At 36.9% G+C, this 19,908-nt stretch overlaps 1 protein-coding gene across 6 annotated transcripts in view; it reads left to right on the forward strand.

Annotated features, from left to right (window-relative positions):
• The window catches only part of LOC137095714 (protein argonaute-1-like), a 247,671-nt gene that overhangs the window by 205,760 nt on the left and 22,003 nt on the right, over positions 1-19,908 (forward strand). The window contains exon 15 of one of the 6 annotated variants that reach the window (XM_067462516.1): positions 2,609-3,912. The exons of the other annotated variants lie outside the window; for them this stretch is intronic. Within the exon in view, the coding sequence (XP_067318617.1) occupies positions 2,609-2,872 (264 nt within the window). The 3' untranslated portion in view covers positions 2,873-3,912. Of the gene's footprint in view, positions 1-2,608; positions 3,913-19,908 lie in introns of those variants that run through there. 6 annotated transcript variants of the gene reach the window in all.

Consider the following 19,908-nt stretch of genomic DNA (forward strand, 5'->3'; position numbering starts at 1 on the left):
CCAACGCCTTACTAGAGTGTTGCAAACCGAGGCACTAGCGTTGTCCAAGCTTCAAAAGGTCTTCACTAAGCACATGACAGAAACACCTGGTAATCTGTTTGCCACCGTCACGTCCATCAGGAGGCATGCATGGTTACAGGCCTCCAATCTCTCTGAGGAAGGGAACGCCCTCGCCGAGGACTTCCCCTTTCATGGGAGGGGTTATTCAACCATAATACTCATGACCACCTCAAACAAAAACAGGACGTTAGACAATCTGCTTTCAAATTTGGTTTCACGTGGCAACCATATCAACAGCAAAAGGGCAGGTGGCAATCGTCTACCTCTACTTACCAGAAGCCCTTCGGGGGCTCCTTTTCCGGCCCCTTTAGAAATCGCCCGGGCGGCCAATCGAGATTTCCCGGAGGAAGGAGGACTCCGTACTTTCAGAAAGCAAGGGCACAACCCTTCCAAGGAAAACCAAAACCTCTAGGTGCCTCCAAGAAGCTCCTTTGACGTCCCTCCTTTAAGGCCCGAGCTACAACCCCCACAGGTTCAGTGCCCTTCCCAAGTAGATCCACCTTTTAGGATCCTGTCTCCCCACTGCCTAGTTGACTCCGTCTCGGGCCCCACCACAGGGCCTCTGCCCAGTTTCAAGGACAGGCTCTTCCCCTTCTACCCAGAATGGGAAGAAATCACTTCAGACACTTGGGTGTTGTCCATTATTTCAGGGGGATACTCGAGTTTGAGGATCTCCAAAGGGTTGGACTTTTCAGGGACACCCGGACCTCCCCAGAGCTAATGCAAGAAATTGACATGCTATTGAAAAAGGGCTGTTTCCGTTGTTGACCCCAATATTGTTCCATTCTGTTTCTATTCGCGATACTTTCTAAGAAAGGTGGTGGGCTGCGCCCCATCCTAGATCTCAGGGCGCTAAATAAACATATCAAGCCCAAAAGATTTCATATGGTGACTCTTGCTTCCATAACCCCCCTCCTATCGGGAGATGCCTGGTTTGCTACAATCAACCTTAAACATGCGTATTTCCACATTTCTATTGCCCCACACCATCGCAGGTTTCTCGCGTTTAGAGTTAAAGGTCAGTCTTACTGTTTCAATGTATTACCGTTTGGAGACTTGCGGTGCACGAGAATGGCGGAGAGACAGGCACTCTAGAGCTCGGCTGAATGTGCCAGCCCTGCCGAACGACTGGGTAGAGCAACAGCTCCCTTCCCACCCACGGATAGAAGAGGGGGGAACAGCGGAACCGAGGGTCCCGCCGATGACCTAAAAGGAGGCTCCCTCCTCAAGAGGGTGTCGCCAGATAGGTCCGGCAAGGGGCCCATGGTACAGCGAGTCGTGACAGGGTGCTCAGGACACTCCTGAACCATCTCTGACCACGCACATTTTAATTAAGGGAACAGAAGACAAAGAAATCAGAAGTAAGTGAAAAGGATGTTTGGGAGAGAAGGTAAAAGATCCCTCTCTTGAAGGGAGGAGGAATAAAAGTCAGACATTTGGCCACAAGGGAAAGGACAGAAGAAGTGAGAAAGTGAGTGAAAGAGAATAATAATAATAATAATAATAATAATAATAATAACAAGACATCAAAAGATATTAAAGACATTAAAAGGAAGCAGGAAGAACAGACAAAGTTACAAATTGGGAACCCAGAGACCTTTCAATTATAAAAAGAACATTTTGGAGGATAAAATTTATTGGCGATTAAACTCCAATACTAAATATTCAAGGAGCAGATAACCAAAAATTAAATAAATAATTACTCAAAGACTTTCTAAGAAAACCGAACACGAATTGACCTTGAGCCGATCCATTGTTGTGTCTGCGGCAAGAAGGGCGGGCTTTGGCTCTTAGCTGGGAAGGGAGAGAAGACGCTGCCCTACTGCCAGCCTCCCAGCTCTCGCTTAACATCGGAGGGAGGGGCCGGAGAAGCCGGAAGTGCAGCACGAGATTTGCAAAGCACGAAATAGCGAGAGAGAAAGAGTGGGAGGATGAAGTAACGTGAGAGCAAGAACAAGATTTGAAGTAGAAAGGGAGAAGGCGGAAGTAAAGGGGTGAAGAAAGGGCGGAAGCGCTTCAAGAAGGGCGGAAAGAAAGAATACAAATACGGAAGGGCAGCAAACCGGTCAGAGGAGTGAGAGAAAGAGCCATAGAAACACCAGAAGCTGAGCGGGGAGAATTACAGCAATAAAGGAAGAGAGAGCCCAAAGCCAAGAGAAGGAAATAAAGACCAAATGAAGCCAAAAGCGGGCAAATAAGAACGAAACGCAAAAAGAGAGAAACCAGAGGACATTGAGAAAGAGGGAAAGCCATATCAAGAAGAAAAATGTGAGTAGAGGAATCAGAAGGATAAGAATAAATAAAATAAAATAAATTAAAATAAATAATAATAATAAAAATAATAATAGTAAATAAAGAAAATAAATAAATTTTAAAAAAAATAATCAACAAAAACAGACAAAATTATAGAAACATTTAAAGAATTACCAAGAATTAGGCAAGGAGGAAAGAATGTAATACAAAGTTCAAAATTTTATATTATTAGTAAAAATAATAAGAGCGAATAAAATAGATGTGGGCAGATCTAAAGAATTTGAATTTATTTCAGAAAAGACAGCATAACCAGGAAGAAGAGATGGCCTCCAATAGAGGCAAGAATGCAAAAGAATTTAAAGAAACAAAGGAAACAAAGGAGACTGAAGAAATAAAGGAAGCCAAAGAAACACCAAAAGAAACAAATAAAGAAGGAAATAAAGAGATAAATAAAGAATTAATCCAAACAGGAAGTAGATTCTCAATAGGGGAAGATGGAAGATTGAAGGAACTCCTGAAAGAAATAAAAAAATGGAAAAGAATTGAAATCAATGAATGAAAAACAAGAAGCCTTCCAAAAGGTATCACAAGAACAGATGGCAGAAATAAAGGAAGAATTAAAAAAGGAGATAAAGGGAATGAAGAAAGAGACTTAAGCAATAAAAGAAGACATAGAAAGTCTGAAGAAAGTAAAACAAAAACAGGAAGAGGCCCAGGATAGGACACAAGAAAGAATGAAAAATTTGGAAATACTTAATCAAAGAGTTACACAAAGACAAGAATACTTAGAAAGAAGAGAGACAGAATACCAATTGAGACTGAGAAACATCCACGAAGAGAAAGAGGAAAATATAGGAGAGAAAGTAACAGAGATCTTGGCGGAATTACTACAGAGAACAAAAGAATATATTGAAGAACAAATTGACAGGACCTACAGAATCAATACAAATTATGCAAGAAAACATAAGACAGAGACGTAATAATACAACTTACAAGGAAAGTGATGAGGGACGAGATATTGAAAACTGGGAGCAAGAAATCAGCATTTTATAAAGAAAAAAGAATTGTGATCCTAAAGGAATGCCCGACCTCCATCATAAAAAAATCGAAGGAAATATACATTCTTGACAGATGAACTGAAAAGACAGAACATGAGGTTCAGATGGGAGAAGGATGAAGGACTGATGACGACGTACAAAGGACTGGGTGAAATCGGTGGAGAAAGCCAGACAATACTATGAAGGAATAAAATCAGAAGATACAGATGAAGAAGAACGAGACTATGACATTAAGAGAAAACAGAGTAAGAGACAAAGATTCATATCTCCAAGAAAAGAAGAGTTGGAAAGTTGCAAATATAATATGGAACAGAGAATAACAAAAGTAATAGCAGCGAAAGCAGCAGACAATCAAGTAAATCAAGAAGAGATGGTAACAAATGAAGAAGATGAAGAAGGAGAGGAAAGGGAAGAGGAAACACAGGAAGGACAAGAGGAAGAAGAAAGACAAGATGAAGATTTGGAAATTACTGATTAAAACATGACCAATTTAAGAATACACTGTAACAATATTAATGGTTTTAATTCACCTAATAAAAGAAATAAAATTTTCAATGATTTAAAGAAAAAGAAGTTTCAAATAATTACTCTTCAGGACACTCACATAGCCAGCAGACATGTTGGCACACTTAGAAAACAAGAAATTGGGTAAAACCTATTACTCATTGGCAATAGAAAAAAAAGAGGTGTAGTCACCTATATCAGTGAGGAAATAGAATCTGAACTAGCCTTTAAAATCAAGAAGGGAGGATGGTAGGAGTACTGATAAATTGGAAAAATACAAAAATATTAATATGTAATATATATGCCTCCAACAACACAAAATCAACATTTGCCAAAAATTTAGAAACATACATATTAAACCAAACTTTTGATAAGATCATAATATTAGGGGATTTCAATGGGGTGCTGGACAAAGACTTAGACAGAACCACATGAAAAAAACAAGACAAAACAGCTGGGGTACTCCCAAAACTCCTAACAAATATAAAAATATTTAAAAATGGAGGATGTATGGAGAAACAAAAATGAAAATGTTAAGGATTACACATTCTTCTCGGCCAGGCATCAAACCTGGTCAAGGATTGACATGATATGGGCCTCACAATCATTAACGTCATGGACAACCAAGATAAAAATAATAGCAAAAACAGTATCCGACCATTGCCCTATCGAAATGGAAATAAGAAATGAAGGAAAAAATTGGAGACGGAAACTAGACGAGAATTTGTTAAGGAAATCGGAAGATATAGAAAGAAACAAAGAGATACTGAAAGAGTACTTTAATATTAATGAAACTCCGGACATGGATATATTTACAGTGTGGGAAGCAAGTAAAGCGGTCCTGAGAGGACATTTCATACAATGGAAATCGCAGAGGAAGAAGGAGAAAACAAAGAAAATTTAAAAAATTATGGAGTAAATAGAGAAAGAAGAAATAGAACTAAAAAGAGATCCAAAACATAAGGAAATGGCAAAAAAAATAAAGGTATTACAGAAAAGAAGATAATACTTAGAACTAGAAGAAAAAGCAAAGCAATTGAAGTTCATCAAAGCAGATCATTTTCAAAACGCAAATAAGCCAGGGAGGTGGCTAGCATTAAAACTAAGAAAAAAGTAAAAAGTTTCATAACGAAAATAAAAGAGAAAGAGAAAGTCTACACACAAGAAACAGAAATTAGGAACCAATTTGAAAAATTCTACAAAAAGCTATACCAAGATGAACAAATCAAGAAGGAAGACATTCTACAATACTTAGGAAAAAGAAAATACAAAGAATATCAGAAGAAGATAGAGAAACTTTAAACAAAGAAATATCAGAAAAGGAGATATTACTGGCAATTAAAAATTTGAAAGGAAATAAGGCCCCTGGCCCGGACGGGCTAACGGCTATATATTATAAGACCTTGCAAGACATGCTAACATCAATATTGTGGAAGGTAATGAACGAAATTAGAGTAAATCAGAGGATCCCAATTACATGGAAACAAGCTACAATCTGTGTGATCCCAAAAGAAAATAAAGATTTAGAATAAATTAAAAACTACAGGCCGATTTCGTTATTAAACATCGATTATAAAATATTCACCACCATATTAGCGGAGAGACTTAAAACTGTACTAACAAAAAGGATAAAAGAAGAACAAGCGGGATTTTTACCCAACCAACACCAAAGAGAAAATGTGAGAACCATCATCAACCTGATAGAATATTAAGAAAGAAATATACAAGACTTCCGGTGCACGAAGATGGAGAGGAGACAGACACATTAGAGCTCCGGCTTGTGTCAGCCCTGGCCAAGCGATCGGGTAGAGCAATAGCTCCCTTCCCCAGCGTGGATTGATACAGGGGGGGAACAGCAGAACCGGGGTGGCCGCCGATGGTCTAAAGGGGGGTCCCTTCCTCAAGAGGGGACCACCAAAAAAACCCGGCAAGGCACCCGAGGTACGGTGGGTCGCGGCTGGGCGAGAGGGCATCGAGCCCGATTCATCCTCTACCACGTGTATTTTAATGAAAAGAAGCAAGAGCAGAATCGAAAAGTGAGTACGGAAACATAAGGATTTGGAGAGGGAGGTGGGGAGCTCCTTCCACAAGGTAAAGGGAAGGAAGGAAAGACAGAAAGAGTACGACAAATAAGGAAAAGGAGAAAGGACGAACAAAAGAAGATCTCCCTTGGAAACTCTCCAACTTGGAGAAGGAGGGAGAGTAACGAGAATTAAGAGGGGAAAAAGAGAAGAGTGAAAACGGCCGAGAGTAAGGAAACTTACTAAAAGGGCGCACAGTTTATTTTGAAGAGAGAAAGAAAAGTATAGAGAAAGGAATTAAATAATTAAATATTCAACACCAAAGCCAAAGTGACTGACCTTGAAGGGATTGTTGTGTCTGCGGAGCTGATGGCAAGATAAGGGGAAGCTGAAGGAACCACCGCGAGAGTTGAGAGGCAAGAGTTGAGGCGAGAGTTGAGAGTTGAGGGACGAGAGGAGGAGACCACGCGAGAAGGGATCGCGATCTCGCGCCGGAAGAAGAAAAGATCGCGAGAAGAGAAACGTGCACGAGAAGAAGGAAGAAGAAACGAGAAGACACAACAGGAAGCAGGAAGCAAAGGACAGAAAGTGGAAAGAGGGAAGATAAACAAGGTAACACGCACGCGGACCGAGGAAAATCATAAAGGAACCGGAAGGGAATTGTAAGAGGCGCGGTCAGAGAGGCAAAGCAAAGAAGCAGGACAGAGGAAACGAAGAACGGTGCGGAGGCGTGGAGCAGCGAGAAAGAGAAAGAGGGCGGACAGAGTGACGGACAGAGGGAAGACAAGGAACGACAGAGAGAGAGGGTAAGGAATAAGTGAAGACAAGGGAAGTGCAGAGAAAGGTAATCGAACAAAGTCTTAGTAAAGCCATTAAATTTTAAAAATAAATAAGTAAGCGAATAATAAATAAATAAACCAAGTAATAATAATAAAAATAAATAAATAAAAATAAAATATAAAGATAAATAGTTTAAAATAAAATAAGAAATAAATAAGAAAAAATAGATACAGATACAAAAGAGAGGGGTGTCTGAGGAAGAGAAAGAGGAAGGATGCATGCAAACTGTGTACAAATTATTTACAAACTATTTGCAGAGAGAAACCCACACCCAAATGGCAACAACAACCATGAAGATAAAAAACGGAAAAGAGGGAACACCTCAAGCATTAAAGACAGGGAAAGAAATGAAGGAAGGTAAAAAAAAACAAACAAAGACAAGGAGAAGTTGAATTCAAAAGAGACCACAAGCACCACGGGAAGCATGAGTAACATCTCCAACATACCTAATTTAGGAAGAAGACTTTCATTTGGAGAAGATCTAAGATTAAAAGAACTTCTGAAGGAAATCAAAGCGATCGGAAAAGAACTAACTGAGATGAATGAAAAACAAGATGCCTACCAAAAAGTAGCCCAAGAACAGAAGGCAGAACTGTAAAGAGAAATCAAAGAAGAACTGGGAACGATGAAGAGGGATGCGAACTTAATGAAAGAAGAAATAAAGATTTTGCAAATAAAGAACAAGGAAAAAGAAGAGAAACAGAATATAACACATCATAAAGTGAAGACACTGGAATTGATGAACCAGAAATTGTCGTCTAGACAAGAGGCTCTAGAGAGGAAGGAGACAAAGTACCAGCTGAGACTAAGGAGTATAAGAGAAGAAAAGGAAGAGGACATAAGAGAAAAAGTAACAGAGATCTTAGCAGAATTGCTACAATGTACAGAACAATACATAGAGGACCAGATGGACAGAGTCTTCCGAGTAAATACAAACTTTGCAAGAAGAAACAAGACTGACCGAGACACAATAGTACAATTCACAAGGAAAGTCACAAGAGATGAAATACTGAAGGCGAGTAACAAAAGAGTAATTTGTTACAAGGATAGAAGAGTGGTGATATTAAAGGAATTTCCAGGACCAGTAATAAGTAATAGAAGAAAATACAATTTCCTCACAGAAGAATTGAAAAGACAAAACATGAGATACCGTTGGGAAAAGGAAGAAGGGTTGATGACGACTTACAAAGGACAAAGATACTGGATCAAAACGGTGGAAAAGGCGAGACAATTTTATGACAGTATAGTGGAAGAGAGAGAGAGAGGACCAGAAGAAAGACAACAAGAAGGAAAACAGACAAAGAGGCAACGTACGATATCACCACAAAAGGAAGAACTGGACCCAAAAAAATTATAGATTAAACCTGAGAAGGACAACAGAAACAGCTCAAGAACAGGAACCAATTGTAGAAGAAGACCAGGGAAACACAGAAAAAGGAGAAGAGGAGGGAGAAGAAGAAGTGGGACAACAACAGGAAGAAGAAAGAGAGACAGAAGACCAACAAGAAAGTAACTGTTGAACATGAATGCTATTTTAAAAATTTACTGTAATAATATTAATGGATTGAATTAGGGAAATAAAAGAAATAAAGTTTTTGACAATTTAAGAAAAAGAAAGTGCCAGATAATTGCCTTACAGGAAACACACATTTCCCATAAACACGTAGCATATTTGGAAAACAAAAAGTTAGGCAAAGTATATTATGCTTCGGTATCAGAAAAAAAGCGGGGAGTAGCAACATATATAAAAGAGGAAATAAACTCAGAACTAGCTTTCAAAGACCTGGAGGGAAGAATGCTGGGGGTCCTTATTAATTGGCAAAATTCTAAAATATTGGTCTGTAACGTGTATATGCCCAATGAGGCAAAATCAAAATTTCTTAAAGTCTTAGAAGCAAATATAATAAAGCAAGAATTTGATAAAATAATAATCCTAGGAGATTTTAATTGTGTAATGGACGGGAAAAGAGATAAAACAACTGGAACTCAGGATACAAAAAAATCTGAAAAAGAGAAGAAAACAACGGGAAACATCCCAAAGACTTTACTAAATCTATTACAAGACATGAACATGAAAGATGTCTGGAGACACAACAATGAGGAGGAGACTATACGTATTTCTCGGCCAGACATAAGTCCTGGTCGAGAATAGATATGATATGGGCTTCGGCTTCTCTTCTTCCCAAGATAAAAAGTATAAAATTCTAGCTAGGACAGAATCGGATCATTGCCCATTAGAGATGATAATTAGAGAAGGAAGAAAGGAGTGGAGATGGAAATTAGAAGATAATCTATTATTAAAGGAAGAAGATACCGAGAAATGCAAAGAAAAACTGAGGGAATATTTTGAAAAAAAACGATACAGAAGATACAAGAATATTTACTCTATGGGAAGCGAGTAAAGCTGTTATGCGTGGATTTTTTATACAACAAAAAGCAAGGAAAAAGAGGGAAAAACTACAAAAACAGGAGGAGATAGTAGATAAAATAGAGATGGAAGAAAAGAAGCTGAAAAAGAAACCGAAAAACAAGAAGACACTAGAAAATATCATAAAATTGAAGAAAGAGAAAGAATACCTAGAGCTAGAGGAGAGGGCAAAAAACCTGAGATACATAAAGGCTGATTATTTCCAAAATGCCAACAAGCCAGGGATCTGGCTTGCAAGAAGATTAAGAAAGAAGAGAGAATCAAGAATCATAACAAGAATAAGAACAAAAGAAAAGACAATAACCGAAGAAGGGGAAGTAAGAAGGCAATTTGAAAACTATTATAAGACGTTATATCAAGACGAGCAAATAAAAAATGAAAAGATCATGAACTATATAGCCAAGAGAAAAATTCAAAAGATCTCAGAAAAAGAAAGAGGCATTAAATAGAGAGATATCAGAGATGGAAATACAAACAGCCATAAGGAATTTAAGAACAAATAAGGCACCCGGACCAGATGGGTATACAGCAATATATTATAAGAAAATGCAAAAAGAAATAATACCATTCTTTAAAAAAGTAATGAACGAAATAAGAGAAACCAAAGAAATACCATCCACCTGGAAACAAGCCAATATATGCGTGATACCGAAGGAAAATAAAGACCCCAAGAAAATAGAAAACTACAGGCCAATCTCGCTGTTAAATCTAGATTATACATTGTTCAGTTACATATTAGCAGATAGATTTTAAAAATTTCTGGTAAATTGGATTAAGGAGGAACAAACAGGTTTCTTACCAGGCAGAAATCAAAATAAACATGTGAGAGCAATATTAGATCTTATCGAGTATTACGAGAAAAATATACAAAAGGAGGTGATGTTTCTTGCAATCGACGCAGAAAAGGCGTTCGATAAAATAAATTGGAACTTTTTCAAATTACTTTTTAGGGAAATGGATCTAAGATTTTATGTAACAAATTCAATTGAGGGAATCTATAAAACACAATTTGCAAAAATAATAATAAACGGTCAAGGAAGTAAGGAAATTGAAATAAGAAAAGGAACAAGACAAGGCTGCCCGCTATCGACTTTGATATTTATAATAACCCTAGAAGTACTACTAAATAGTATAAGAGAAAATACAGAGCTAAGGGGGGCAAGGATAAATGGATACTCATACAAATGTAGGGCGTTCGCGGATGATCTAATCTGTATTATTGAAGAACCCAATAAAAATCTAAATAAATGGCTGGAAACAATTGAAGAATTCGGAAAAGTAGCTGGTTTTAAGCTAAATTTAGAAAAAACAGAAGCAATAACAAAAAATGGGGGTTATATCTAGAAGCCTGGGGTTATATCTAGAAGCTTGTGCATTGGCCTGGGCAGCAGATTGGATAAGATTAAAGAAAGAAAAAATCTTAAACCTGGAAAGTTTCGACCTCCGTAGGGGGTGGCATGCCTACTTGGGATATGAGAAAGTAAAAATAGAAAAAAAAATCGGAAACCATTATATAAGAGCAGCAATCATAAGAACCTGGAACAAATATAAAAATCGGATGTATAGCAAAACACCGACCTGGCTCTCCCCATTAGAATAATGCCAGAGAAAAGAACTAGGCTGGATTAAATGGCCCTGTTATAAAGAATTAATAAGAGATGAAAAAAAGGAAATAGTCTTAAAGCCACTATCAGAAATAAAAATAGCTTATCCCAACACGACCTGGCTCCAATATAGAAAAATACAAGAATTCTTTGGAAAGGATAAGAAAGTAGGATTTGAAAAAAAAGGGAACAAATGGGATAGAATTTGGGAATCAGAGAAGAAAAAAGTAGCCAAAATATACAAAGGACTACTCCGTTGGAATACCGAAGAAGAAGTCAAGGATTGTATGGTGAAATGGGCGAGAAATATAGGAAGAACAATTGGAACAGAGGAATGGGAGACAATTTGGAAGAAAAAACTAAAGTATTTAAAGGCATACGATATGAGAGAAAATTGGTTTAAAATTTTCTTCAGATGGTATATGACACCTGCTAAAATAAATAAATACTACAAAAAGGCAAATTTAAAATGTTGGAAATGTGGAACAGTAGAGGGAACGATGTATCATATGTGGTGGCAGTGCAAAAAAAACGAGAGGATATTGGTTGGAAATACAAAAAATACTGCAAAAACTATTGAAAATTAAAATCCCCCTAAAAGCGGAAATATTTCAATATTTCAATATTTCAAGGAGTCTGGCCTTGTGATCAAGGCCAAGCGACAATCAAAACAAACACAAAAGCAGGCGACAAGGGTGGGGAGAAGAAGAGGAGGAGAAGGACGCCTCGTGGAGCAGCGGCGCGCATGCGCACGCAGACGCGCATGCGCACGCAGACGCGCATGCGCACGCAGAAAGAGTGCCTGTAGACTCATCGTGAGAAGAGGGAGAAGAAGCAAATCTCGCGAGAAGTCAAACGTGAGTAGCAAACTCAGAGAAGGAAGAAGAAGACCATAGAGCTAAAAACATATAGAAAATAGCGAGAGAGGGGAACTGAACAAATAAAGACTCCTAAAACAAATAAAAATAAATCGAAATATTAACAGCAATTAGTAATAAGAAAATAAAACAACAATAACAATAAAAATAATAATAATAAAAATAAAATAATAAATATTAAAAATTAATTAATCAAAAACACACACACACATACACACAAATATAGAAACAAATAAATTAACAAATTAGTAAGGAAGAGGAAGACTACACAGAATAAGAAGAAGAAGAGAGATCAACGACAGAATACAGAGAGAACAAGGACAAAAGGCAATAGGAAAGAAGAAGGAGCTGCAGAGCACAAGCAAAGGGACAAAAGAACAGGAAACAAAAAAGGACAACAGATTTTGAGAGGAAGGACAGTAAGCAAAGATACAAGGAGTGAGAGATATGGCAACAACAAACCCAAAAGGAAAGGCAACGCAAGCCGCTAAGGCGCAACCACAAACTCCAACACAAACAAAAAAAGACTCAATTTCAGAGGAATCGATACTTAAAGTAATCCTTGCAGAAATTAAAAGCTTATCCACTAAACAAGACACACAGCATCAAGAATTACAAAAAGAAATCCAAAAAATAAAGACAGACTTAAAAGAAGATATAAGCAAACTGCGAATGGATGTAGATAATGTGAAGAAAGAAAACCAAAAAATAATTAAATCACAAGGAAAATGGGAATACAAAATAAACAAACTGGAAGATATGAACCAAAAATTTCAACAGCGAATCGATCTTCTGGAAAATAGAGAGCTTGAATATCAATTAAGAATAAGAAATTTAGAGGAAGAAAAAGGAGAAAATCTAAAAGGGACAATAATTAATTTATTGGCGGAGCTCCTCAATGTAAGTGACAAAATCATCGGACAAGACGTAGATAGAACATACCGGGTACCCTCTGGATACGCAAAAAAAAACAAGACTCCCAGAGACATAGTGGTAAGCTTCTGTAGAAAAAGTACTCGGGATGAAATTCTGAAAGAAAATGCCAGAAAACCGATTTTCTACAAGGATAAAAGAATAATAATAATGAAGGAAGTCACACAACAAACTCTAACCAAACGTAGGAAATACGCCTTTCTGACAGAAGAACTTATAAAAAAAAATAAAATTCAGATGGGGGAAAATAGAGGGAATAACAGTGACATTAAATGACACAAGGTTCTGGCTAAATTCTGAAGATAAAGCCAGAGCCTTCTACAATGACCATATAAAAAACCCGAAAGAAGAATATGCACAAAGAAAATTTCAAGGTAACAAAACCGAGGAACAAGCCAAAGAGAATACAACTATATCTAAGAAAGGAAAAGGACCCGAAGGAGAGGATGAGGAAGAATTCAACATAGATGACAAAGCCAAGATGGAACATAAAGAAAGAGAAAATAAAAGGCTAAGAGAATTCTCTCCTGAGAATTATAAATTGTTGCTTCCGCAGGAGATTACACAATGGGAGATGCAAGAAAACAATAATGAATAAAAACATTAAAATATACTCGAATAACTCCAATGGCTTGAACTCCCAAAGCAAGAGAAAAAAAGTTTTCAACAATTTAAAACAAAAGAACTACGACGTCATAGCATTACAGGAAACGCATATAGCAGGAAAACATGTGAAGCACCTTGAAAACAAGAAATTAGGCAAATACTTCTATTCTTCGGGAAATGAGAAGAAAAGGGGGGTGGTAATTTACGCCAAAGAGTGGTTGAATCCAAAATTAATTCTAAAAGACATTGAAGGCAGATTCGTGGGAATAAAAATCGAAATAAATAATCAAAGCATTCTTGTTTGTAATAGTTATTTCCCCAATGGTCCCAAATTAAAATATATGAAAGAACTAAAAAGAACGATAGACAATCATGAATATGATGAGCTCCTGCTGCTAGGAGACTTTAACGGCGTAGTGAATTTGGACCTAGATAAATCAAAATCCAAAAAGAAAAAAAACCAAGATAGGAATAAATCTAGTCAATCTAAACAATCTAGCCAACTACCAAAAAAATTCTTGAAGCATTTAGAGGACTTAAATCTGATAGATGTGTGGAGACACATTAAAGGCCCTGAGATAGACTACACCTACTATTCGGGAAGACACCAAACGTGGTCCCGTATAGATATGGCGTGGGCCACAAAATCCCTAGGCTTAAGAATAAAAGACATAAAAACGATAGCCAGAGTCCACTCTGATCACTGTGCTTTAGAGATAACAATCAGAGGAAGAGAAACCTCTTTCAGATGGAGACTTAAAGACCACCTACTGACAGCAGAAAAAGACGTAGAAAAAAACAGGAAATTACTAGTGGAATACTTACAACTAAACAAAGGCGATGAAACTTCGAAAACTACACAATGGGAGGCTATGAAGGCCGTAATGAGGGGTTATCTAATACAACAAGAATCTATTAAAAAGTCACTTAAAAATAAAGAAATCAAAAAAATTTGGGAGGAATTAGAGAAGGGGGAGCAAATTCTAAAATCTAAACCCAATGATAAAAAAACAAAACTAAATTTAGAGATACTAAAAAAACAACTAGCATTACTAGAAACTGAAAAACTGGACACACAAATGAAATATATGAAAGTAAACTACTTCCAAAATGCTAACAAAGTGGGCAAGTGGTTGGCGAAAAAATTAAAAGAACGCAAACAAAAACAGCTCATAACTAAGATACAATCGGAAGGGAAGATCTACACTGAGGGCAATGAGATTATAAATAAGTTTACTAAATTTTATAAAGAACTGTATAAAGCAAGTAATATCTCTAAAGAAGAGGTCACCAAATACATATGTCATTCAAAACTTCCCAGGCTATCAGATGAACAAAGAGACTTAATAAACGGACCTATCACAACAGCAGAAATAGATGCAGCAATACAAAAAATGAAAAATAATAAAGCCCCAGGCCCAGGTGGCTTCACTGCTATTTTCTACAAAAAATTCAGAAATGAATTAGGCCCACTACTATTACAGATATTAAATAATATATTAGAAAACAAAATAATCCCTAAATCTTGGGAAAAAGCAAATATAAGCCTGATACATAAAGAAGGTACAGACCAAACAGATATCAAAAATTTCCGCCCTATATCATTACTAAACAATGATTATAAAATATTTACAAGTATAATGGCCGAAAGATTAAAAACTTTTCTAAAGAATTGGATTTCGCAAGAACAAACAGGTTTTCTACCAAATAGACAGTTAAAGGATAATACAAGGACAATCATAGACACCATCGAATACTACGAAAGACATAATGAAAAACAATTGGCTTTATTATTTATCGACGCGGAGAAAGCGTAACGCAGTAGAAGCCATTTACACCAGACAGGAAGCTACACTAATCATTAATGGGCAGGAATCTAAAACACCAATACAAATAAGTCAAGGAACTCATCAAGGTTGCCCCCTTTCCCCACTATTATTTATATTAGTAATGGAAACGCTGATAAAGAACATAAACGACGACCAGAAATTACAAGGATTAAAAATTCGGAATCAACAATACAAACTTAAAGTATACGCGGATGACGTGGTATGCATTGTAGAAGACCCCTTAACAAACATAAACGGTTGGTTAGAAAAAATTCAAACTTTTGGGAAATTAGCCGGTTTCAAACTTAACAAGCAAAAGACCAAGATGCTAGTTAAAAACATGAATAAGGAATCTAAAGAACTACTCCAGGAAAAACCAGGCCTAAAAATAGAAAATAAAGTAAAATATTTGGGGGTGATCATAACCTCAAACAACATAAATCTCTTAAAAAACAATTACGAGACACTCTGGAAAGGCGTACAAAAAGATTTGGACAGGTGGAAACACCAAAACCTCTCCTTGCTAGGCAGAATAGCAACAATTAAGATGGATATTTTACCTAAGCTCCTTTTTCTTTTTCAAACCTTGCCAATTATAAGGAATGATTACATGTTCAAAAAATGGAACACAGATTTAATTAAATTTATATGGAAAAACAAAAAAGCACGCATTAACTTTAAAATACTCACAGATGAAAGAAAGCGGGGAGGATTAGGCCTCCCGGATCTCAAATTATATTACGAAGCCTGTAATTTACTGGCAATAAAAGAGTGGTCAACATTAAAAAATGAAAAATTACTAACCTTAGAGGGCTTCGACCTAAGATTTGGCTGGCATGGGTACTTGTGGTACGATAAGAGAAAAGTAGAAAAAAATTTCAACAATCACTACATAAGGGCGGCCATAATCAAAACTTGGGATAAGTATAAGTCAAGACTATTTACTAAAGTACCACTATGGATCTCGCCAATAGAAGCGAAACATAAAAGAGAACTAGGGAGAGATAATTGGTTGACATACAAACAAATTTTAAAAACCACAGCTGAGAAACACTTAACCATAAAAACGATAGAGGAGATTAAACAACAACACACCAATTTTACATGGATGCAATATCACCAACTATACCGAAGTTTTAAAGATGATGAGAAGCAAGGATTCTGCCAGGAACAAAATATCTGGGACATAGTAATGCAGAAGGAGAAGAAATTAATCAGAATAATATATAAGCAGTTACTGGGGTGGGCAACCGAAGAAGAGCAAATTAAGGACTGTCAGGTAAAATGGGCAAAAGACTTGGGTCACAACATACTTACAAAACAATGGGAGGAAATTTGGAACACAAAGTTAAAATAAACGGTAGCTACGGACCTAAAAGAAAATTGGCACAAGATGTTTTTCAGGTGGCACTATTCCCCAGAGAAAATTGCAAAGTTTAGTAAATCAATATCAAACAAATGCTGGAAGTGCCAAAAAGAAATAGGGACATACTACCATCAATGGTGGGGATGTAAAAGAATCAGGAAGTACTGGAGAGAAATACATTTAGCAACACAAAAAATTCTAAAAACAAATTTTCCACAACTCCCAGAAATGTATTTATTAGGTATATCCTATCCCAAATTCAATAAAAATCAAGACAAAGTCTTCTTCCTGATGAGCACAGCAGCCGGAATTCAACTTGCCAAAATGTGGAAACAGAAGGAAACCCCAACATTAGAAGACTGGTTTATAAAAATACTGGACATAGTACAAATTGACTGTTTATCTCAGCGTCTTAACAACATTACGAAGAGGACAAATTGGGGAGGTCTTGAAGACTTCATTAAAAGGGAAAAACTGACTATGATAATAGACATTTCCAGTCTCTGAAGGAAATTAACAGATGGAGACAACGCCGGAAAAATGAAAGAAATTTGGATGAGAACCATACCAGAAGGGGAAGGTTCTCTTTGAAGACTTTGGGAAGTCCTTCACATGGGGGGGGGGGGGGGGGGGAGGAGGAGGGAGGAGACAGATGGGGGCGGCACGGGGATCTTTTAGGCAGTTTCTTTTTTTCTCTCTCTCTTTTTTTAAATTATGTATCACAGAAAAAACTGCACAATAAACATTTTTAAAAAAGCGGAAATATTTCTATTAGGCATCACAACAAACTTAAAGATGGACAAAGACAAGGAGAAATTATTATTCCTAGCAACAACAGCGGCTAGGATGTGTTTTGCTAAACTATGGAGAAAGAAAGAAATACCTAGGTTAGAGGATTGGAGAAGAAAAATGATGGAAGTTAGAAATATGGACAGCCTGAGTTTTATTATGCAAAGAAGCAAAGGAATAATGGAAACTGAAACAGATTGGACAAAGTTTAAAGAATATTTAAATTTACATAACTAAAACTATGAGTGCACAATAAAAAGATAGAAGCCAGATAGAGGAGAGAATGAAGAAAAGGAAGGAAAAAAATTAAAAGAAAAGGACGGACAAGGAGAAGGACAGAAACCATAAACTAGTCGACAAAGGAGGTGGAGAATTAGAGAGATGAGGGAAGAGGAAAGGAAAGAAAAGAAAAGACCTCCCTGGAAGAATCCTGGAAGTCAAGCGGATTGAAGAATGAAATATCTTGGATCTTTTCTTTTAACTGTCACTTTTATTGCACTCATACACCCTCTTTCCTTATCCCTTTCTACCCTACCTACACGTCCTCACACCCTTCCCCTATCTCTTCTTCTTTCCTTTCCCTTTTACCTCTGAACCCCCCCCCCCCCAATATCTCTACTGTTTGTATATATATGAAAATTGCAATAAATATATTTGAAAAAAAAGAAGAAAGAAATATACAAAAAGAAGTCATGTTCCTGGCTCTAGATGCCGAAAAGGCATTCAACAACATCAATTGGAATTTTTTCAAATTATTAATCAAAGAAATGCACATGGGCTTCTACTTCCAAAATTCAATCGAAGCAATCTACAAGAAGCAAAGATCGTAATCAATGGAAATGAAAGTAAAACAATTGAAATAAAAAAGGGACAAGGCAAGGATGCCCCCTTTCCCCATTAATATTTATATTAACACTGGAGTACTATTAGAAACAATTCAAGAAACGGATGAATTAAAAGGAGCAAAAATTAGAAACAACACATACAAATGTCGAGCATTTGCTGACTACATTATTTGTATTATAGAAGAGCCGAATAAGAATTTAGGAAAATTGCTGGAGAAAATCAACGAATTTGGCAGACTGGCAGGCTTCAAAATAAATTTGGATAAAACAGAGGCAATAACAAAAAATATATCAAAGAAAAACATAGAAAAGATGAAAGAAAAATGGAATATAAAGATTGCATCAAAACTAAAGTACTTAGGAATTATTATAACATCGAAGAATGCGCAACTTCTACAAAACAATTACATAACGAAGTGGAAGGAGATAAAGAAAGACTTAGAGAAGTGGAAACACCTGGAATTATCGCTATTGGGCAGAATAGCATGTGTCAAAATGAACATTCTTCCTAAGATGCTGTTCTTATTTCAAAACCTTCCAATAATAAGAAATCAAAAAGGAATTAGGGAATAGAACAAAGACATTAGAAAATTCATTTGGCAAAACAAAAAACCCAGAATAAAATTTAAAAACATGACAGATGAAAAAAAAAAAAAAAGAGGAGGCTTGGCCATGCCAAACTTAGGTTTATATGCGGAGGCTTGTGCACTAACCTGGTTTTTTGATTGGATTAAACTAAAAAACAAAAAATTATTAGAACTCGAGGGTTTCAATTTGAGAAGGGGATGGCACGCCTACATTTGGTATGAAAAAAAGATAGAGAAAATTTTCGGCAATCATTTCATTAGGGCGGCCATCATAAAACCGTGGAAAAAATATAAAGACAGAATTTATACTCGGACCCCGTTATGGGTCTTACCTATGGAAGCCTGCCAAAGGAGAGAAGCAGGATGGAGGAAATCGCCTAACTACAAGGAAATACTAGAAAAGATAGGACGAGAATACCAACTAAAGTCACAAGAGAAGATAAAACAAGACTATACGAACTTGACCTGGCTTCAATACAGGCAAATACAAGAATACTATAAAAAAGACAAAATGTTAGGATTTAGGATGGAAGAAAACACCTGAAACAAAATAATTAGGTCACAAAAGAAAACAATATCAGCATTATACAAAAAACTTTTAGAGTGGAGCACTGAAGAAGAAAGGATCAAAGAAGGAATGATAAGATGAGCAAGAGATATTGGAAGATCAATATCTCTATCAGAATGGGAGAATATATGGACTAGAAAATTGAAATACACAAAGGCATACAACCTGAAAGAAAACAGGCTAAAAATGCTATATAGATGGCACATGATGCCGAAGAAATTAGGAATATATTATAAAAATCTTAACAACAAATGCTGGAAATGTGGAGAAGTAGAAGGGTCATACTGCCACATGTGGTGGCAGTGTAGTAAAGCCAGAACATACTGGAAAAAGATACAGCAAAAATTACAGAAAATACTTAAAATAAATATACCACTGAACCCAGAAATCTTTCTGTGGTTCTCCCTCCTCAACCAACTGGCACAGGGGATCTTCTTTCGCTTTCTGCCCAGGACAGACCTACTGACCTCACAACAAGGTCTAGTGTTGTACCCAGAGGTACACAAACTGAGATTAACTGCCTGGCAGATCCTACCCACCGCTTAATCCCCTTCTCAGACTTATCTCCTCCGGTGCTGAGAATTATTGAGGTGGCTCACAGGACATCCACTAGACGCTCCTACCTCTACAAGTGGCCCCATTTTTCCTCCTTGTCAAGGTCCCGAGGAGTGAATCCAGAAGCTGCCCCGATTTCCCTTATCTTAGACTTTTTGGTGTCCTTGTCAGATTCGGGACTGGT

This window comes from Anolis sagrei, chromosome Y, assembly GCF_037176765.1.
Source record: "Anolis sagrei isolate rAnoSag1 chromosome Y, rAnoSag1.mat, whole genome shotgun sequence".
Lineage (NCBI taxonomy): Eukaryota > Metazoa > Chordata > Lepidosauria > Squamata > Dactyloidae > Anolis > Anolis sagrei.